General features: G+C 30.5%; 2 protein-coding genes across 3 annotated transcripts; both read left to right on the plus strand.

The window, feature by feature from the left end:
* The first annotated feature begins 3349 nt into the window (after nucleotides 1–3349).
* On the plus strand, nucleotides 3350–5266 carry LOC124834032 (RNA-binding protein csdA-like). 2 transcript variants are annotated; one of them, XM_088115472.1, is made up of 4 exons: nucleotides 3350–3494; nucleotides 3881–4201; nucleotides 4813–4892; nucleotides 5004–5266. In XM_088115472.1, the coding sequence occupies exons 2-4, from the start codon at nucleotides 3885–3887 to the stop codon at nucleotides 5015–5017; spliced, it is 411 nt and encodes a 136-aa protein (XP_087971598.1). In that variant the 5' UTR covers nucleotides 3350–3494; nucleotides 3881–3884; the 3' UTR covers nucleotides 5018–5266. The 2 variants fall into 2 exon arrangements, with proteins under 2 accessions (XP_087971598.1, XP_087971600.1); XM_088115474.1 differs by having other exon boundaries at nucleotides 4813–4883.
* Nucleotides 5267–12297: 7031 nt separating this feature from the next.
* LOC124848906 (Zinc finger (CCCH-type) family protein) lies at nucleotides 12298–15059 on the plus strand. Its single transcript, XM_047326731.2, has 2 exons — nucleotides 12298–13450; nucleotides 14403–15059. Exons 1-2 carry the CDS (start codon nucleotides 12694–12696, stop codon nucleotides 14678–14680), a joined length of 1035 nt encoding a protein of 344 aa, XP_047182687.1. The 5' UTR covers nucleotides 12298–12693; the 3' UTR covers nucleotides 14681–15059.
* Nucleotides 15060–15716: the final 657 nt, after the last annotated feature.

The following is a 15716-nucleotide window of genomic DNA, read 5'->3' on the forward strand; positions in this document are numbered from 1 at the left end:
TTTTGGTTTAAAACTTTCATATATTTTAATTTCTAACTTTAAAAAGTAATTAGTATAGTTATTTTAACTCAATTATATAAAAAAATACTTTTAAATGATATAAATAATTTAAATGTTAATATAAAATATGTTTGACACGTCAAGAAAATTAATGTAATTAAGTTTAAAAAATTATATTAATTCATTTTTAAAATTTAAAACTAAAATGTATCAATGTTTGTATCAAAACGAATTCCAATTTTGTGTAAGTAGACATTAAACTATATTCATTCATTTTTCAAAGTTTGAAGATCAATATATATTAAAATTTTGAACATGAATAAATTTTAATTTTATGTTAAAATTAAAATTGAAGAATAAAAACACACTTAATTTTTTTATTTATGTAAACGTGACGTGACTTTGTAAAATTGTTTAAGATGCCATGTAGCTTATTCTGTGGTAAACATAGAGATGAGTATTTTTGGGTTTAGATTGGCGTAAGGACCTTGATTATGCTAAATTTGTGATATGGTTAAAATTCGAAAAGCAACGGCTATATTTTAGAGGTAGTGTGATTGGGTTGTGGATTCTCTAAGTATTATTGAATAGAATAGAGAGAAAAGGTAGATAGTGGGGGTATGAACTTTGAGTCTAAGGTTTTATTTGATGTCAATACATGCAGAATATTCATCTTGTCTGCAGAAAATTAGTGATTACGATTCCTCCTTATCGAACCTGGGCCAACAACCCAGCATTCAGCCCACGCTGGATTCCACCCATTTCAGCCATGTCAGCAAAACCCACGCCATCTTCCAAAAAATAACTGCTTCTTTACGATATTCAATAATTAAAATCCAACATTTCGAAATAGATCTTGGGTGATACAAGTAGACAAGTTTTAAACTAAACAAATTTTTCTTATAATCATTTTCTAAATTTGCCACTAATTACTTGTTTGTGTACATGATATATTTAAAATACTAAATTAGTTAAAGAAAAATTTCATCTTCTCTCAAAGTTTAGGAACCATTGTTGCTGCATCACAAGTTGTTAAATCAGGATTACTAGGAGCAACCTTATTAATATTGTCTTTAACAAATATATATCCTTGGATTAATCCTACTATACCAGGAGTACTTTAAAAATCTTTCTTACAGTCATGTAATGTTAAAGTACTTTAATGAGATTTTCAATATAGTTATTCGTCACTCCTTTAAACTTTAAAGTACGTAATAATCTTATGATCATCGTAAAAAAAAAAGAGATTATAATATTGTATTTAAATGAATCCTACGTCCAAAACAAACAAAAATCATAAACTTTACCCTTAGAAACTAGTAGTATAGATCGAATGTGTAACAAAAGTAAAAAAATTAATAGAGATCCTATTTTTATACAAATTACATTTAGAAATAATATATTATAAAACAATTTCCAGCCAACCAACTATCTATAAGGAAAAATATGTAACTTTTATTATTAAAAATTGATATTTTTAATACATGTAATATATATATATATATATATATATATATATATATATATATATTGTTTTTGTTACACTTTTTGCAACTTATTCAACATGTCACATCAGTAAAATATACCACATCAAAGATCACGTGACAGTCACATGGCAACATATATGTCATTCTATGAATAGGACTTAAAATAGATATATTACTGGACAAAACAATGTCAAGTATAAGTATAGAAAATGAGGTAATTGAGATTTGATATTTTGTTGATTTTGACATAATACTTTTTGGAAAAAATAAACGTTTTATGATAAAGACTAAAAATGATATTTATTTTATGTGTAGGCCAACCTATTACATGAATAACTAACAGTGTAGCTATGGCACCACGAAAAGTATGACGATGCTTCAGCCCATCTTTCAGTTGAATTGGAACAAGAGAAAATGATAAAAAACAACAGTGATAATTACTGTATGATCCACTTGTACCACTTGTGTATGTATATATAATAGTTTGGAAGTCCAAAGACTTTGATTCCGCTGTAGCACTTTTTTGAAACCTACATGAGTAGGTTCACCTGTCGAATTTTCCCGGCGTCGACCCGCTGCATATTTTTCCACAAAATTTTTCTTTCTTATCATTTTCTTTACACTTAAAAAAACAAAAGGAAACAGCGGCTGTCTGGTTGGAGAATTTTTTTATGACTCCAATATCTTGTCGAATATTTAAATATATAAAGAGATTGAGTTTTTGTATGTGAATTTTATGGCAAGAATTGTAAATAGAGAGTATATAAATGAAAAGAAGAAAGATGAGGAGGTTTAAAGTGTATAAAAATGAAGAATTTGACTGTGAGATGAATAACATGTGTTTAGTAGAGTGGTATGTAAAAGAAGGAAAAGAAAGTGTTAACAATGGATGTGAATCTTGGAATGGCATTTCAATTATTGTCCTAAAGGAATTGAGAAAAAGGAAAGAAGATGGAAATGGATGTGCATGAGGTTGGAATAAATTCTCCATAATAATAATAATCTCACTATCACTACTCCCCCTTTAACTGCACAGCACAGCACACCACTGCATAAGCCTACCCACTGAAGGCTTATTTAGAATGCATGGATCCGATGGCTATTCGGTGGGATGAGTTCATCTGACTGTTAAGCCGTAGGTGGGGTTAAAGAGATATGGGATTCTGTAGTAGATTTGCAGCCTACCACATAACAACTACCCCATATAGTCTTACATCCCTTGGATATGTTCCTCTCAATAATTCATAGGAATCACGTAAAGATGGGCCAAAAAGACTAGATACAAAAAATAAACGTGTATGCAAATGCAAATGTATATACTGTTCTTATTGTTACTAGGCTAAAATAACTTTTTAATTCTTAATCTTAGACTATAAATTGAAATTTGTTTTCTTTCCTACTTTAAAAGTGGTTCAATATAGCCATTGAAATCTAAGAACCGCAACTATATTTTAGGTGTTAAATGATGTTTCATATTAATTATTAGATTCAATATAATCATATTTTTTAGTTTACCATTTAACTTATTCTAATTTAAACATAAATATGAAACACAGTTTAACTCAATTTAACGCAAAAAAAAAAAAAGTTAATGTTATTAGATTAAAAAAATTATATTAGTTTAATTTTTAAGTTGAAGAAAAAAAAATTAATTAAAGTTCGATAAATTAAGTTAAAACATATTTAAGCATTGTTATTATTATTACTGATTATTACCCATCTTTCCCATCGTTTCTAAGAATAACAAGCCAAGGCTGTACACATTTTTATCACATCTTCCAGTAAATTCTTTCATTTAGAATCCCTTGTCAAGAAATCCATTACCAGGGAACCAGAACTGGCATTTATGTCCCCCTCAATAGCTCTTACAACCAGTATATAAAGCTTCACAACACAACCAACACACTCACCATCTTTACTCTCAACCTATCCTAAAACCTTTACTATACCAATAACAACTCACTTCTCGCCTCATACTTCAATTATTCACATAATTCTTCTTCAAGGGTAAATTTCTTGCTTCTATGCTTGTCATTCGCATTTTAAATCATTTCTTACACGCGGATGTTATGTGTTAGTTTCTTTGTTATGCAGTGCTGTGGAACCTTATGGTTCAACTCCTATGAATAGATTGAGTAGAGCATAAAAATTGACAAGATTGTTATGCTATCTTGACAGAGTATTCTATCACTAACACAGTACTTTCTAATGCAAATAACCTATATGTGGATAAAAAATTGCATGCCTTTTATAGTAGTTAGGGTCATAACTCACAATGCATAAAACAAGGACTGTGTGGAGGCTGCATGCATACACAGCCCTTATTATCTGGTTACACTGAATGATGGAACAAATAATTATTGTTTACGAGTTCAATTGAACATATTGATCAGGAAAATGAGCTGGTCTGGAGGAGATTGGATGTGTGGTGTTTGCCAGCACATAAATTTCAAGAAGAGGGAAGCATGCCAGAGTTGTGGATACCCCAAGTACGGAGGACCTGACCCTTCAACCTACAGATACAACAGGACTGAAGCTTTGGCAGGGGACTGGTTCTGCAACTGTGGAGGTCACAACTATGCCAGTCGATCAAACTGCTACAGATGTGGTGCAATGAAAGATGATTATGCTTCAGGATATGCCAACAACTCTGGAGGGTATGGATCTGACACTTTCCCCCCAGGATGGAAGAGTGGAGACTGGCTTTGCCCAAGGTCTTTTCACATTATCCTCATATTTTCAGTATTCGGAATAGTGTCTCTATTTTGTTCCACATTGTCATCGTATTTTCAGCTGTTTCAGTTCAGTAAAGAGCCTGCATTTAATTGCATCTACAAACACTAACTACATGCCACCTACATGTCCAACTAGTCCAAATAAAAATGGGGTTAACCCTATTAATACGATCATTGGTGCGTGTATTAATGTATTTCAAGTTGGTTGGTAGGTACAATTACTTAAATGCACCAATAATCTATGATAGAGTTTTTAACTTCATTTTACTTAGGTTGAGTTGGACGATCCATCCAACTATCATAAAATCAGAACAATGTAATTTAATAACATGTGACTGATGAACACACTAGCTGCATTGTATCGAAGGTACAGTCTCTTTTTCTTTCTCCCAAAGAAAGAGAGAATCATACTCAACGTTGCACATAGGCATGTAGAGTGACACGATAATTACAGTACGGATGGTGGCCAGTGTTATTTCGTTGCATTCATCAAACAAAATATGAAATATGATAGAAATAATTTTGTCCTAAAAGATATCTTTCTCATTCAAAGTATTTCACCTTTATTTTTTCTTTTTCTAATATAACAGACATGGATGTGGAGTGCACAACTATGCCAGCAGGACAGAATGCTATAAATGCAAAATGCCAAGGGATTTTGGTGAGAACAGTTTAGTGTTCTGAGGTTTCATCTGTTCTTTTTGAAAAATATGGTCAAGATGTTTCTAAAACATACTAATAAACCTAAAGCCTAATGACATATTTTTTACTTTTCTTTCAGGTGGTGCAGATTGAAAGAAGAAACTTCACACAAGACCTGCAATATAATTGATTTTTCCCTTGGCGTCTTTCTTATCCTAACAATACTCTATCTTGTTTTCCCTATGTCAAGTCGAGTTCTAGATAAATCATGGATGAAGACCTCTGTTAGAATCATAGCAATGTTTTTTCATTAGGAAGGAATATGGTATCCGGCTGTCATTGTTTCTTGCTAGATATGTACTGACAAGAAGGTTATGAAATCCATACACTTTATTTTCCATACTCGTTACTGACATAATTAAGCTTTAGGACCTAATATTAACCCTTCCTCGCCAAACTTTCCCTTGTTATCTTCACCAATTCAAATGCAAGTGTTCATGGATACTTTTTTCAGTATTTTTCACAAACAGTGTGTGTGAAAGAGAGTGGAAAGGCGAGAGTGAGACATTGTGTGCTTGTGGGGAACATCTGCTTTGTTCAGTTGCCACTGTTGGGGTGGTCCAAAGAATGCTTTTCATAATTCATACATCAGACTGAGAAATCAGACCCAAGTCATGAATCACTATGAGCACCAGACTCTACAACACTAAGGGAAATCAATGAGTTTACCACCTAAATGAAGAACTCAAGATATAGCTCTCAGAGCTTCCAAACATATATAAGTTCTGAGCAAGGAAATAATTAAACATGCAAGAATCTAATGCAGCATACAAAAGCATACATGATTGAACTAAACTTCAAACAGACCAAACATAATTATTTATACTAATTAATTGTAGCTTAGGCATGAGTACTGTCTTGATTGCTAACTGAGCACTAAAACAGGGAAGGAATTCTAAATTTCAAATCATGATAGTGGTTGATTATGTTTGTGTAGGCTTCACTGACTTAATAGCAACTTTAGAAAGTGGAGGTTGACTAAAAAGCATATATATGTTCTTTGTTTGTCACTGTGCCCCGTTATAAAATATTCTGGGCTTTCATTAAGCTAGCTTTTGGTTTATATGCTTTGAAGATGTTAAGATAGGACCCCACTTTTAATGAACTAGTTCCCCCAGCATATTGCAAGGATCCAAAGTGTTGGACAATCTATCTGAATTAATGCAGTGGCTGCTTTTCCTTTCTGGTATCCTCATCTAGGAAAAAGACGCACCAGATTAAGGAAGTAATACTATTTGTGGCACAGGATTTATAAACAATTACTTTCTCAAGGTTCCTTATTATCTTGTTGGAGCACATTAGATGATGCAAAATAATGAAAGGATTAAAGGATTTTCTTAACTAAAAAAAAAGACCTAAAGAATCACTTTCAAGAGGCATCTAAAATCTACAATGTTACATTTCTTAACTATGTTTTGTACTTTGCCAAAAAAATTAACTTTATTAGAAAGTTTAAGTATGAACTGAAACTGATATCATATGTATAAACCACTCATAACTCAAAAAAGTGGTTCAACCCATGACATTTTCCAAACATACTAATAGGCTTAAATTTCTTAGAACAATTGGGTAATGCATATTCGTTTGTTTCGTTGCATTTAAGCTGTTATGAGTGACTTCACCCCAGGTGTCTACGAACTGATAAAGGCTCTTTTATTTTTCTAATTTACAATTATTATCTTTTTTCCTCCAGTACCTTCATAGACTTTTATTTTCTACTTTGGTCCATCATGATTTTTCATCCATCCTCAATCTCTCCCAAATTATCATTATAGAATTTTCACACGAAATAGCATAAAAATCAAAGGGAAAAAGACAGTATTTAATATTAAGATGAGGTATGAAAGAAGTTAGACTTATGAAAATATATAGCTTCTAAGAGTCTTTTCATCTTATTTCAATTAATTGTTTTAAGTTTCATATACTCCAGAAGATTTTGACATCTCTTATGTTTTGTTCACTTGAATGGATTTATCCCCTCAATCACTCTCTATCAACTTTTCTATATAATGATACTAATATTAATATATATATATATATATATATATATATATATATATAAATCGATCAATAATGTCATGACAAATAATTAAATAAGCAAATCAATATTCTTTATTAAGAAAGCTTTCATATAATTTTATATATAGACATGCAGATGTAGACTAGTTTTATTAGAAAGTGGGTTGGGCCTAACTCATCCTCACAAACCGGTTTGTAAAATGAAGTTTGTACCAAACTTATATATTATAAATTGGCCTTATTTCTAGTTGATGTGGGACTTCCAACAAGTTTTTCTAATTTTTCTTGTTGCAATGAAGAATCACCCAAAAAGTAATCCTCTTCAGACAATTTGTGTCATAAAAATGTGAGAAGAACATACCTTACTGTTCATGCAACTTCCTCCTATATTACTCTATTTTTTATCATTTTTACGATGTTTCTAAAATCCCTTGTCCTTCTTGTATTTCTTAGTGAGTGCACTTGCATTCACGTTTGTCCTTGTTCATACATCGCACTCTTAAATTTTTAATCTTCTAGCTATGTTATGTCTAATAACCCCTAACAATATGTTATACTAAAATATCGTTAGAAAGCTTTATGTGAATATTGAACATTATATATTATATTAGGTAATCAGACATTGTGTTAGTTATAATTTAGGTATTATTATAATTTGTATAGATGATCATTCCTTTAATAGATGAGAAATTATAGGATCTTTATATATCAGAATTGTTCTTTAAACCTTCATTCATTAATGTCTAGTCTCATGTTCGAGATGTATATATCTCGGCGTAAGGGAGTATATTGGAGGTCTAACATCGACTAAAGATAAGATCAATTTAAAGTATATAAGTGGGTACAAACCTCACCTTACAAGTTGATTTTGTGGGGTTGAGTTAGGCTTAAAGTTCATTTCTTAACATTATTAACAACCTTTTTTCTTGAATTTCACAAACAAATTGCATTCAGATGAAAATAATCGAGAACTATCCTATTCATTGTATCAAAATCATGTTTCATGTTCTTGCTATTAACTAATAAAATGTAAGTGGTGGAAAATACTTTCTATTGGTTCATTTAAATTTTCAGACTATTGAGGTAGTTGAATATTGGAATTATAGGATGTGAGATTGAAATTGGAAAAATCTAATGAAAATTTTAAAAATAGTTAGTTAAGTGTTACAATTTATAATTTGACACAAGTTATAAAAAGTTTATGACAATTACCTTAAGTATAAGATAAAGGTTTAAACCCTGTAGTTGTCCCTATTTATGTGGGTTTTTCCCAGTTTGATCCCCTTCTTATTAGAATCCCCAATTGAGTCCTTAAAAGTGCTAATTTGAATCGATTGAGTCCATACCGTTAAATTTATTTAACGGAATTAAGTTTGTGCATAGGTGGAAGGTTGATGTGTCTAATTTTTTAAGACATGGCATGGTGAGAGTTGAAACGTGACATGGTTTAGGCCGAAATTTGGTAAAATGTAATAATATAATATTAGGGATTTCTGAGATGGGATTTAGGGTTCAATCAAATTGAATGGGATTAAAAATCTGAGAGGTGGTTGTAGATCAGACGAAGGGATGGAGAGCAGTGAATTTCCGAATGGGGTCTGGGAGTAGCAGTCAAGGTTGTTGTGGAAGGAAGGCTTGGGGGACTGTGGGGTCATCCAGAACCAGATGGCGGACTTGAAGGAGACGACGACATCAGTGACAACGAGATCAGAGTTGTTGATCAAATCCACCCCAATTGCATTTCCGCACTGACTGTAGTTGTAGTTTCAAGATATTGGATGGGACCCCTGCCATAGTATTGCTCTCCAGAAGCGCAGGGGAACTGGGGAGTTGGGGAGCAGTTATCGCTTGGGTTCCGCTCTCTCACGGAGCAGTAACCCCATGCCTTTGGTCCGTCCGGTGCACTGGGCCATCCCCCGGTTGTTTCGTGAGACATTTCCCCTGCATTAAATTGTTCATGAAAAAGGGAATATTTTTTAAGGTCCTACGTTGAAACTTTCATGCCTCCGAAAAAAGGGAATCTTTTTGATGAAACACTGTAAACTCTTATTGAAAATTGTCCCCCTTAAGATCAGGTTTCTCTTCATTTAAGTCATAGGGAATATCAAAAGGGTTTCATCTAGGTAGAATAGAAGGAGCAGATCAAAGAATGGGTGGTAATCCCATGGCAGCAAAGGAGTCATCAGGGTAATCAAATGGATTATGCCTGGTTGTAGCAATAGGTGCAACATTACTGGGAATATCAGCAAAGTCTAAGTCTATTAGATTCTTCTCAGATATCAATCTCCTTTGTCTTCTTCTGGCAATAAGATTCTCCAACTGCGTGTTCCTTTCCAGCTCTAAATTTCCCAGATCCATGAGGTTCTTTTGGTCATCCTTTGTCCATTTAATGACAGATTTACTTTCATCTTCTTTGTCACCTGTAACTTCTTCCTCCTCTTCTTTGAACCCTAAATCCCATTTCAGAAATCCATATTATTAAAATTTAAAAAGTTGCTAAATTCCACGTATTCAACTCTTAGTATGTCACGTTTTAAATTTAACCTCATTAACTAAATTTAACGGTAGAGGCTCAATTGATTCAAATTAACACTTATAAGAACTCAATTGAGAATTCTAATAACAAAGGGATCAAACTGGGAAAACCCAACAAAAATAGGGACAACTAAAGAGATTTAACCTAAGATAAATGTCAAAATCTTGTAAGATGTGACATGTTTAAACTAGTATTTTGACCCGTGGAGTCGCAAGATTTTTTTTAAAATGTTTTAATATTTATAAAAATATATTTTATTATATAAGAAATAATAAAATGTATTTTATTTAGAATAATAATACTAGTTAAAATAATGAATAATGAAATATTATGATAAGTTTGTTTATAACAACATAAATTGTTTTTAAATATATTTATCTATAATGATTTAATATAAAGTAATATGTTGAATTTTAAATAAATTAATAAATTTGGTATATAAATAAATAATTGTTAAATTAAATTACCTCAATTTTTATTTTTTCAATTTATTTTTAATAAAAATCAACTTAAATTATCATTAAATAGATTATATACACACCTTTCCAAATTATTATTGACATTTATAATTTAAAATAACTGGAACAATTAAAATCACATGATATAAAATAATTTATATTTTTTGTTTTTATTATAAAAATAACTATATATAGTTGATCAGGTGTGCATTATAAATTCAAGTTCATCCCTATAAGTGATTTACTTTAACTATTAGTTATTATCATTCACAAAAACATAGATACATGTGAATAGATATATGTGAAGTTGTCTTTTTTGAATAAACCAAATATAGATATTTTGTTATAAATGTTTTTACTTATAATTATAGTAATTAAAATAACATAACTGTCAAAATCATTTACTTGCAACTTTGTTTTATTAATATAAAAATATTATAAGTAAACATATTTTCAATTTAACCCGAATATTTAATGTATTAAAAACCTTTTATACAACTATTCATTTTGAATTTTGCTGTCTTCATTTAATTGAAGGTATGTTTGAATTTACAATTTTTTGGTGCAACTCAAAATAATTTCTCTGTGCAATTTGGAAGTCTGAGTGTTAAAGGTGTACAACTTTGTAAGTGTTCTATATTAAAAAAAAATATTTCACATCTTGATTCCTTTATGACAATAACCCAAAGTTAGTCTAAAATCATCTCCCACACAACAATTTTACCATCAAGTAATTTATCATTGTTTTTTTTTAGCTTTCATAATATATTTGAAGTTCAACAAAATTCCTCAAAACATAATTTTTCATAATGTATAATCAATTTGATTTTCATAAATATTGTACTAAGTAAAATTAAAACTATAATAATTAATCTATTAAAAAAAATTCTACATTAATCTAAAAAAAACTATATATTTCTTTTGTGCAAAAATATCTACGTTTTGTTTTATTTTATTATTTTAGTAAAAAGAATCGATTTTTTTTTATATATAATCAAAGTTAGTAAGAGAATTTATAAATGAAATATTGACGTTAAAGTTTATAATTAAAAACTAATTTTAATAATTCATAAAAAATATTTATTTTTATAATATTTAACAAAATTGTAATTAAAGTTTTAGATTTTTTTTCTAAATGTTTTCTCATAAAATTTGTAATTAAAATTATAAAAAATTTACTCACGTTTATTTTTTATTATAAATTTTTTTAATAAAAACATATTTCTTTGTGTTTAAAATATTTTTTTAATAAATTAATGCATTTTTTATATTTTTAAAAATATTTATTAAATTTTGATATATTAATTAAAATATCACGACTAAAAATATAATTATGTATTTATCATTTAACTTTATTTCTAATATATATATATATATATATATATATATATATATATATATATTAATATAATGTTATCTAAAATCTATCCTAAATAAAATTTTAAATATTTGTGAATATTTTTTTAAATGATATTTGATGAATTATTTTGTTATAGATGGGATAGTATGTTAACATTATTTCGATTTGACTGTTGTCATTCTTAATTGAAACCATTATAAAAAATTTCTTTTTGAAATTCTTTTCAACAATATACACCATGTTCATAATCAACTTATAATCCATCAAGCCTTACAAATTCACAATAAATATACATAAAACTTATGACAAAATACCTCAAATAATTAATATTAAAAAATCACAGAAAATATACACTAGGTTAAGAGTGACGCTTAACACACAATTTAAGATTAAAATTATTTCAAACCTACAGTAAAAAGTGACACTATAAGAAAATTGAAAATTATAATATCTTTGGATAAAAAATTTCTTACTTGATACATGTAAAACTTTTAATTTTATTAAAATTATTTTATTTTAAAAATAATAAATCATAATCAATACTATTTTTTAAATATAGATCAAAACAATATTTTGAGTTATAATATTTAAAAAATATATTATTATTTTTTTAAATATAACATAATTTTGTAAAGCAAGCATTCTTCTAAATCCTGTCACCAAAATTAGATGAAGCACATATTTCATTATTCTAGATAACTTAACAAGAAATAGCATTTTTTAGAAGTTTGTTTCAATTGAAAAAAAAAATAGTTGAAAACTCATCTCAATATTGCACTAATGTTAAATAAAAATTATATTTTGTTATAATTGTAATTAAAATAAATAATTTTTATTTTTGAAAGAATCATTTACATTTTATTTTAAGTTTAAACAAATATTTTGATTACAATTTGATATTATTTTTTTCTGATCTGTTTATATAATTTCATTTTGATTTGTTGTTTTTTTTTTAATCAGTCAATCAGGGTTAGATAGGCGGCTAGGGTTTTGACTTTCTTATGCTACCAAAAGGCTTAAACCTCCCATTTGCCTCTCCACATTCCCTTCCTTTCTCTTCTTCGCCCTCTTATTAAATACCGGTGATCAATCTCCTAAAAGATCAAACTTTCATCAACCCCCTAGTTTCTTTCCAACATTCTCATCTGGGTCTTCCCAATTTTTTGATTTCATCTTTCTCTCTCTCAGAAGCTGTCCACAGTCTAGACTCTTACCTTTTCTTTATTGTCTGTTCAGTATTGATCATTCGATTATTGAATATCAGTGTTTTAAATTTGATAAAGTTATTGATTCAGTTTATTTTGGGCTTGAAACACTACTGGTTCTCTAAGTCCATTAGCGAAGAATCAAATCAAGATAGAATCAAAATTTGATTGAATTTGATCAAAATTTCGCCATGAGTTTCTCTGACCACATTCCATCTTTTATGATGTCACCGCCGTCATTTTCGACAGACACAGATGCCATTGAAGTGAGGCTTCAATTTCCAATGAACAACGAGGAGGAACATTCACAACAGGATCAACCCCCTTCGTTCAAGAGGGCAAGAATTGGTGATAACAATCACTCCTATCCAATGGCATGCCCTCCAAAGATGATTCAGAACCCCAATTTTAATAAGGGAACCAGCCACATTTTCTTCAAGACTCGCATGTGTGCAAAATTCAGAGTTGGGGCTTGTAGGAACGGTGATAATTGCAACTTTGCACATGGAGTTGAGGACATGAGGCAGCCACCCCCGAACTGGCAAGAGCTTGTTGGATTGCGCAATGAGGAGAGGCTACCCTCCGGGAATTGGGATGATGACCAGAAAATTATACAGAAGATGAAGCTGTGCAAGAAGTATTGTAATGGGGACGAATGCCCCTATGGTGATAAGTGTAGTTTTCTTCATGAAGACCCTGCCAAGTTCAGGGATGATTCGGGGAGGTACAGAGAGAGCACAGCTATAAACATCGGAACTAATGGATCTCCCAAGGCATATGGTGATCCTTCAAATTGTTTAGAGAATAATAAGGTTGTCAACACTGGCTTAAATGTTTCCCGCTCGAATGTTAAGTCCACTTATTGGAAAACTAAACTGTGCATCAAATTTGAGACAACAGGGCACTGCCCCTTTGGGGATGACTGTCACTTTGCTCATGGGCAAGCAGGTACTTCGAATTTCTCTTTTTGATTGATTGATTGTTGGTCTTGGTTCTACATTGTTTCATTTGTTCTGTTAGATCATTTTGAAATCAGTTATTGATTTAGACCAGATTTGGTTAAAATTTTCCTTAATCACTTGTAGAAGAAAAGAGTAAGTCGAATTTCTAATTTGTGCAGTTTGTCTTCTATGAATATTGTAGAAAAAAACTATATAAACATAGCTCCTTCTAGGTTATGTCTGGAACTAGAAGATCTATTATGCTGTTGTACTTGTTCATGATCTAATCTCCAAAGAGATTGCTTCCTAAACAAACAAGATACAAAGAGCGTGCTTGATTGAGTGTCATTTGGTCTTTGTGTATGAGCATTGAGTATTTCTTGGTGCAACAAATGTTGCTTCTGTTCAAAAGTAATTAAACACTTCTATAGTGTTTAATTAAAATCTTTGTTCACATGTCACATATGCATGGAAATATACATTTTACTATAAACCCTCGTTAGGAATTTTCTGTGATAGAAATGTCCTAGATTTTCTCTATAATTAAGTAGTTGACCATCTATTTTGTAATGCATTAAAATTAAAATACAAAGAGTGCACTTGACTGAAGTTTATAGTAGTTTGGTTTGGCATACTTTGTGAAAAAAAAAAATCTCAGAGTGTTAACAATAATGCCCATGCTGAAGAATTAAACATGGTGTCATGGCCCACTTGATTATTTATTTCTTTCAAATATATCACAAGATCAGGATATTGCTTCTGCATAATTCCGAACGATCAATTTGCCAGCATCACTTGATTTCTGCTAATGGCTCAGATATTTGATGCCTGGCTCATAAAAAATTTAGATGTACTTTCACTAGGATGTGATATTAACTTTATGTTCTTATTGTGAGCAAAATGTACGTACACTCTAGAAGTACCATGATTTCCTTAGTGTTTTTTTGTTGCAAACCCAGAGCTACAATTTCCTGGTGGACGCAATGAGGCAGAAACTGCAGGTGCCGTTCTAGTTTCAAATAAAGCTACCATTCCAACCTTACCAAGAGCTACACCAATTCTTTCTAATGATGCTCCTCCAAGCCAGAGAGCAAGTGTGCCTCCTGCAAATGAAGAGGAGCAGGGCAAGAAGCATTTACTGAAGTGGAAGGGACCCAAGAAAATCAACCGAATTTATGGTGATTGGCTTGACGATTTACCACTAGGTCACAACTTGCCAGGTAGAGTTGGAATCTGATTTGAAGTCTGTGCTCTTGAAAAGTCTCAACAATTGGATTAGGAGATTGAATTCTTCATTGCAGACAGAATTTTGAAGTGTGATCATTCGTTGATGGTGATCAGTTCATAGATTTATTTGTTCTTACTTATTTTTTCTATCAATTGTTATAGTTTTCTTATTCTAATTAGAGATGTGCAATCTCATTGTACATTGAGGTTTTGATGGATTTAGGACTTTAGCCAAATTTGTGAGAAGAAAACCAAATTCTGAGTTGTGTGCATCCTGATTCGGGTTCATCAATTGTCAAATTTTCTGGACCGAACCCAGGTCTTAAATAGTTAAACTATAGTATTCTATTTTTACTTATACATTGAATATGATCATTGGGCCTCTGGTACGTTCTCTTTTTCCACAGTTCCATCTCACCATACGTTGTTCTCGTAGGTTTCAACGTTGGATAAAGCTTATTGCAAATGATCCACACAATTCATAGAAAGAAATGTTGAGAAAACACTTATTGTGTGAATTTTTTGCAAGTTTACTTAAAATAGAAGGGTTGTGTTTTTGTAAGATATGTATCTGCATCGAAATAAAGCTGTGTGACATTCAGGTTTAGCAGTAATTCTATGATTTGTTATCTCTTGTTATGACTGGTTATGTAACCAACATTTTTAAAATGAAAACTAATTAGCAAACTAAAACTAGTTATATAAGATTGGTTATAATATGGTTATAAAAGGTTGACCTAGCTACTTATTATAGACTTTTTTAAAAGGTTTAGTCTAACCTATGAATCTTTTTAAAAATTTATTTTACTATATCAATATGGACCTAAGTATAGATCAGTTTATTCAATTCAAATCACATTAGCAAGCACAAAAATTATACATACATGTATAATTGTTAAAATAAACTTAACCTAATCCACATACCCATAAAAAACTGCAAGTCGAGTTAGACCATATGTTCTAATTTGAATTGGATTATTTTTACCTCATCGTATTTGACCTAATCTAAATGGATTTATTGTTGGGAAAATCTCACGATACACACT

The sequence above is a fragment of the Vigna umbellata genome, chromosome 1, assembly GCF_029865625.1.
Source record: "Vigna umbellata cultivar VRB3 chromosome 1, Vumbellata_1.0, whole genome shotgun sequence".
In the NCBI taxonomy this organism is placed as follows: Eukaryota; Viridiplantae; Streptophyta; class Magnoliopsida; order Fabales; family Fabaceae; genus Vigna; species Vigna umbellata.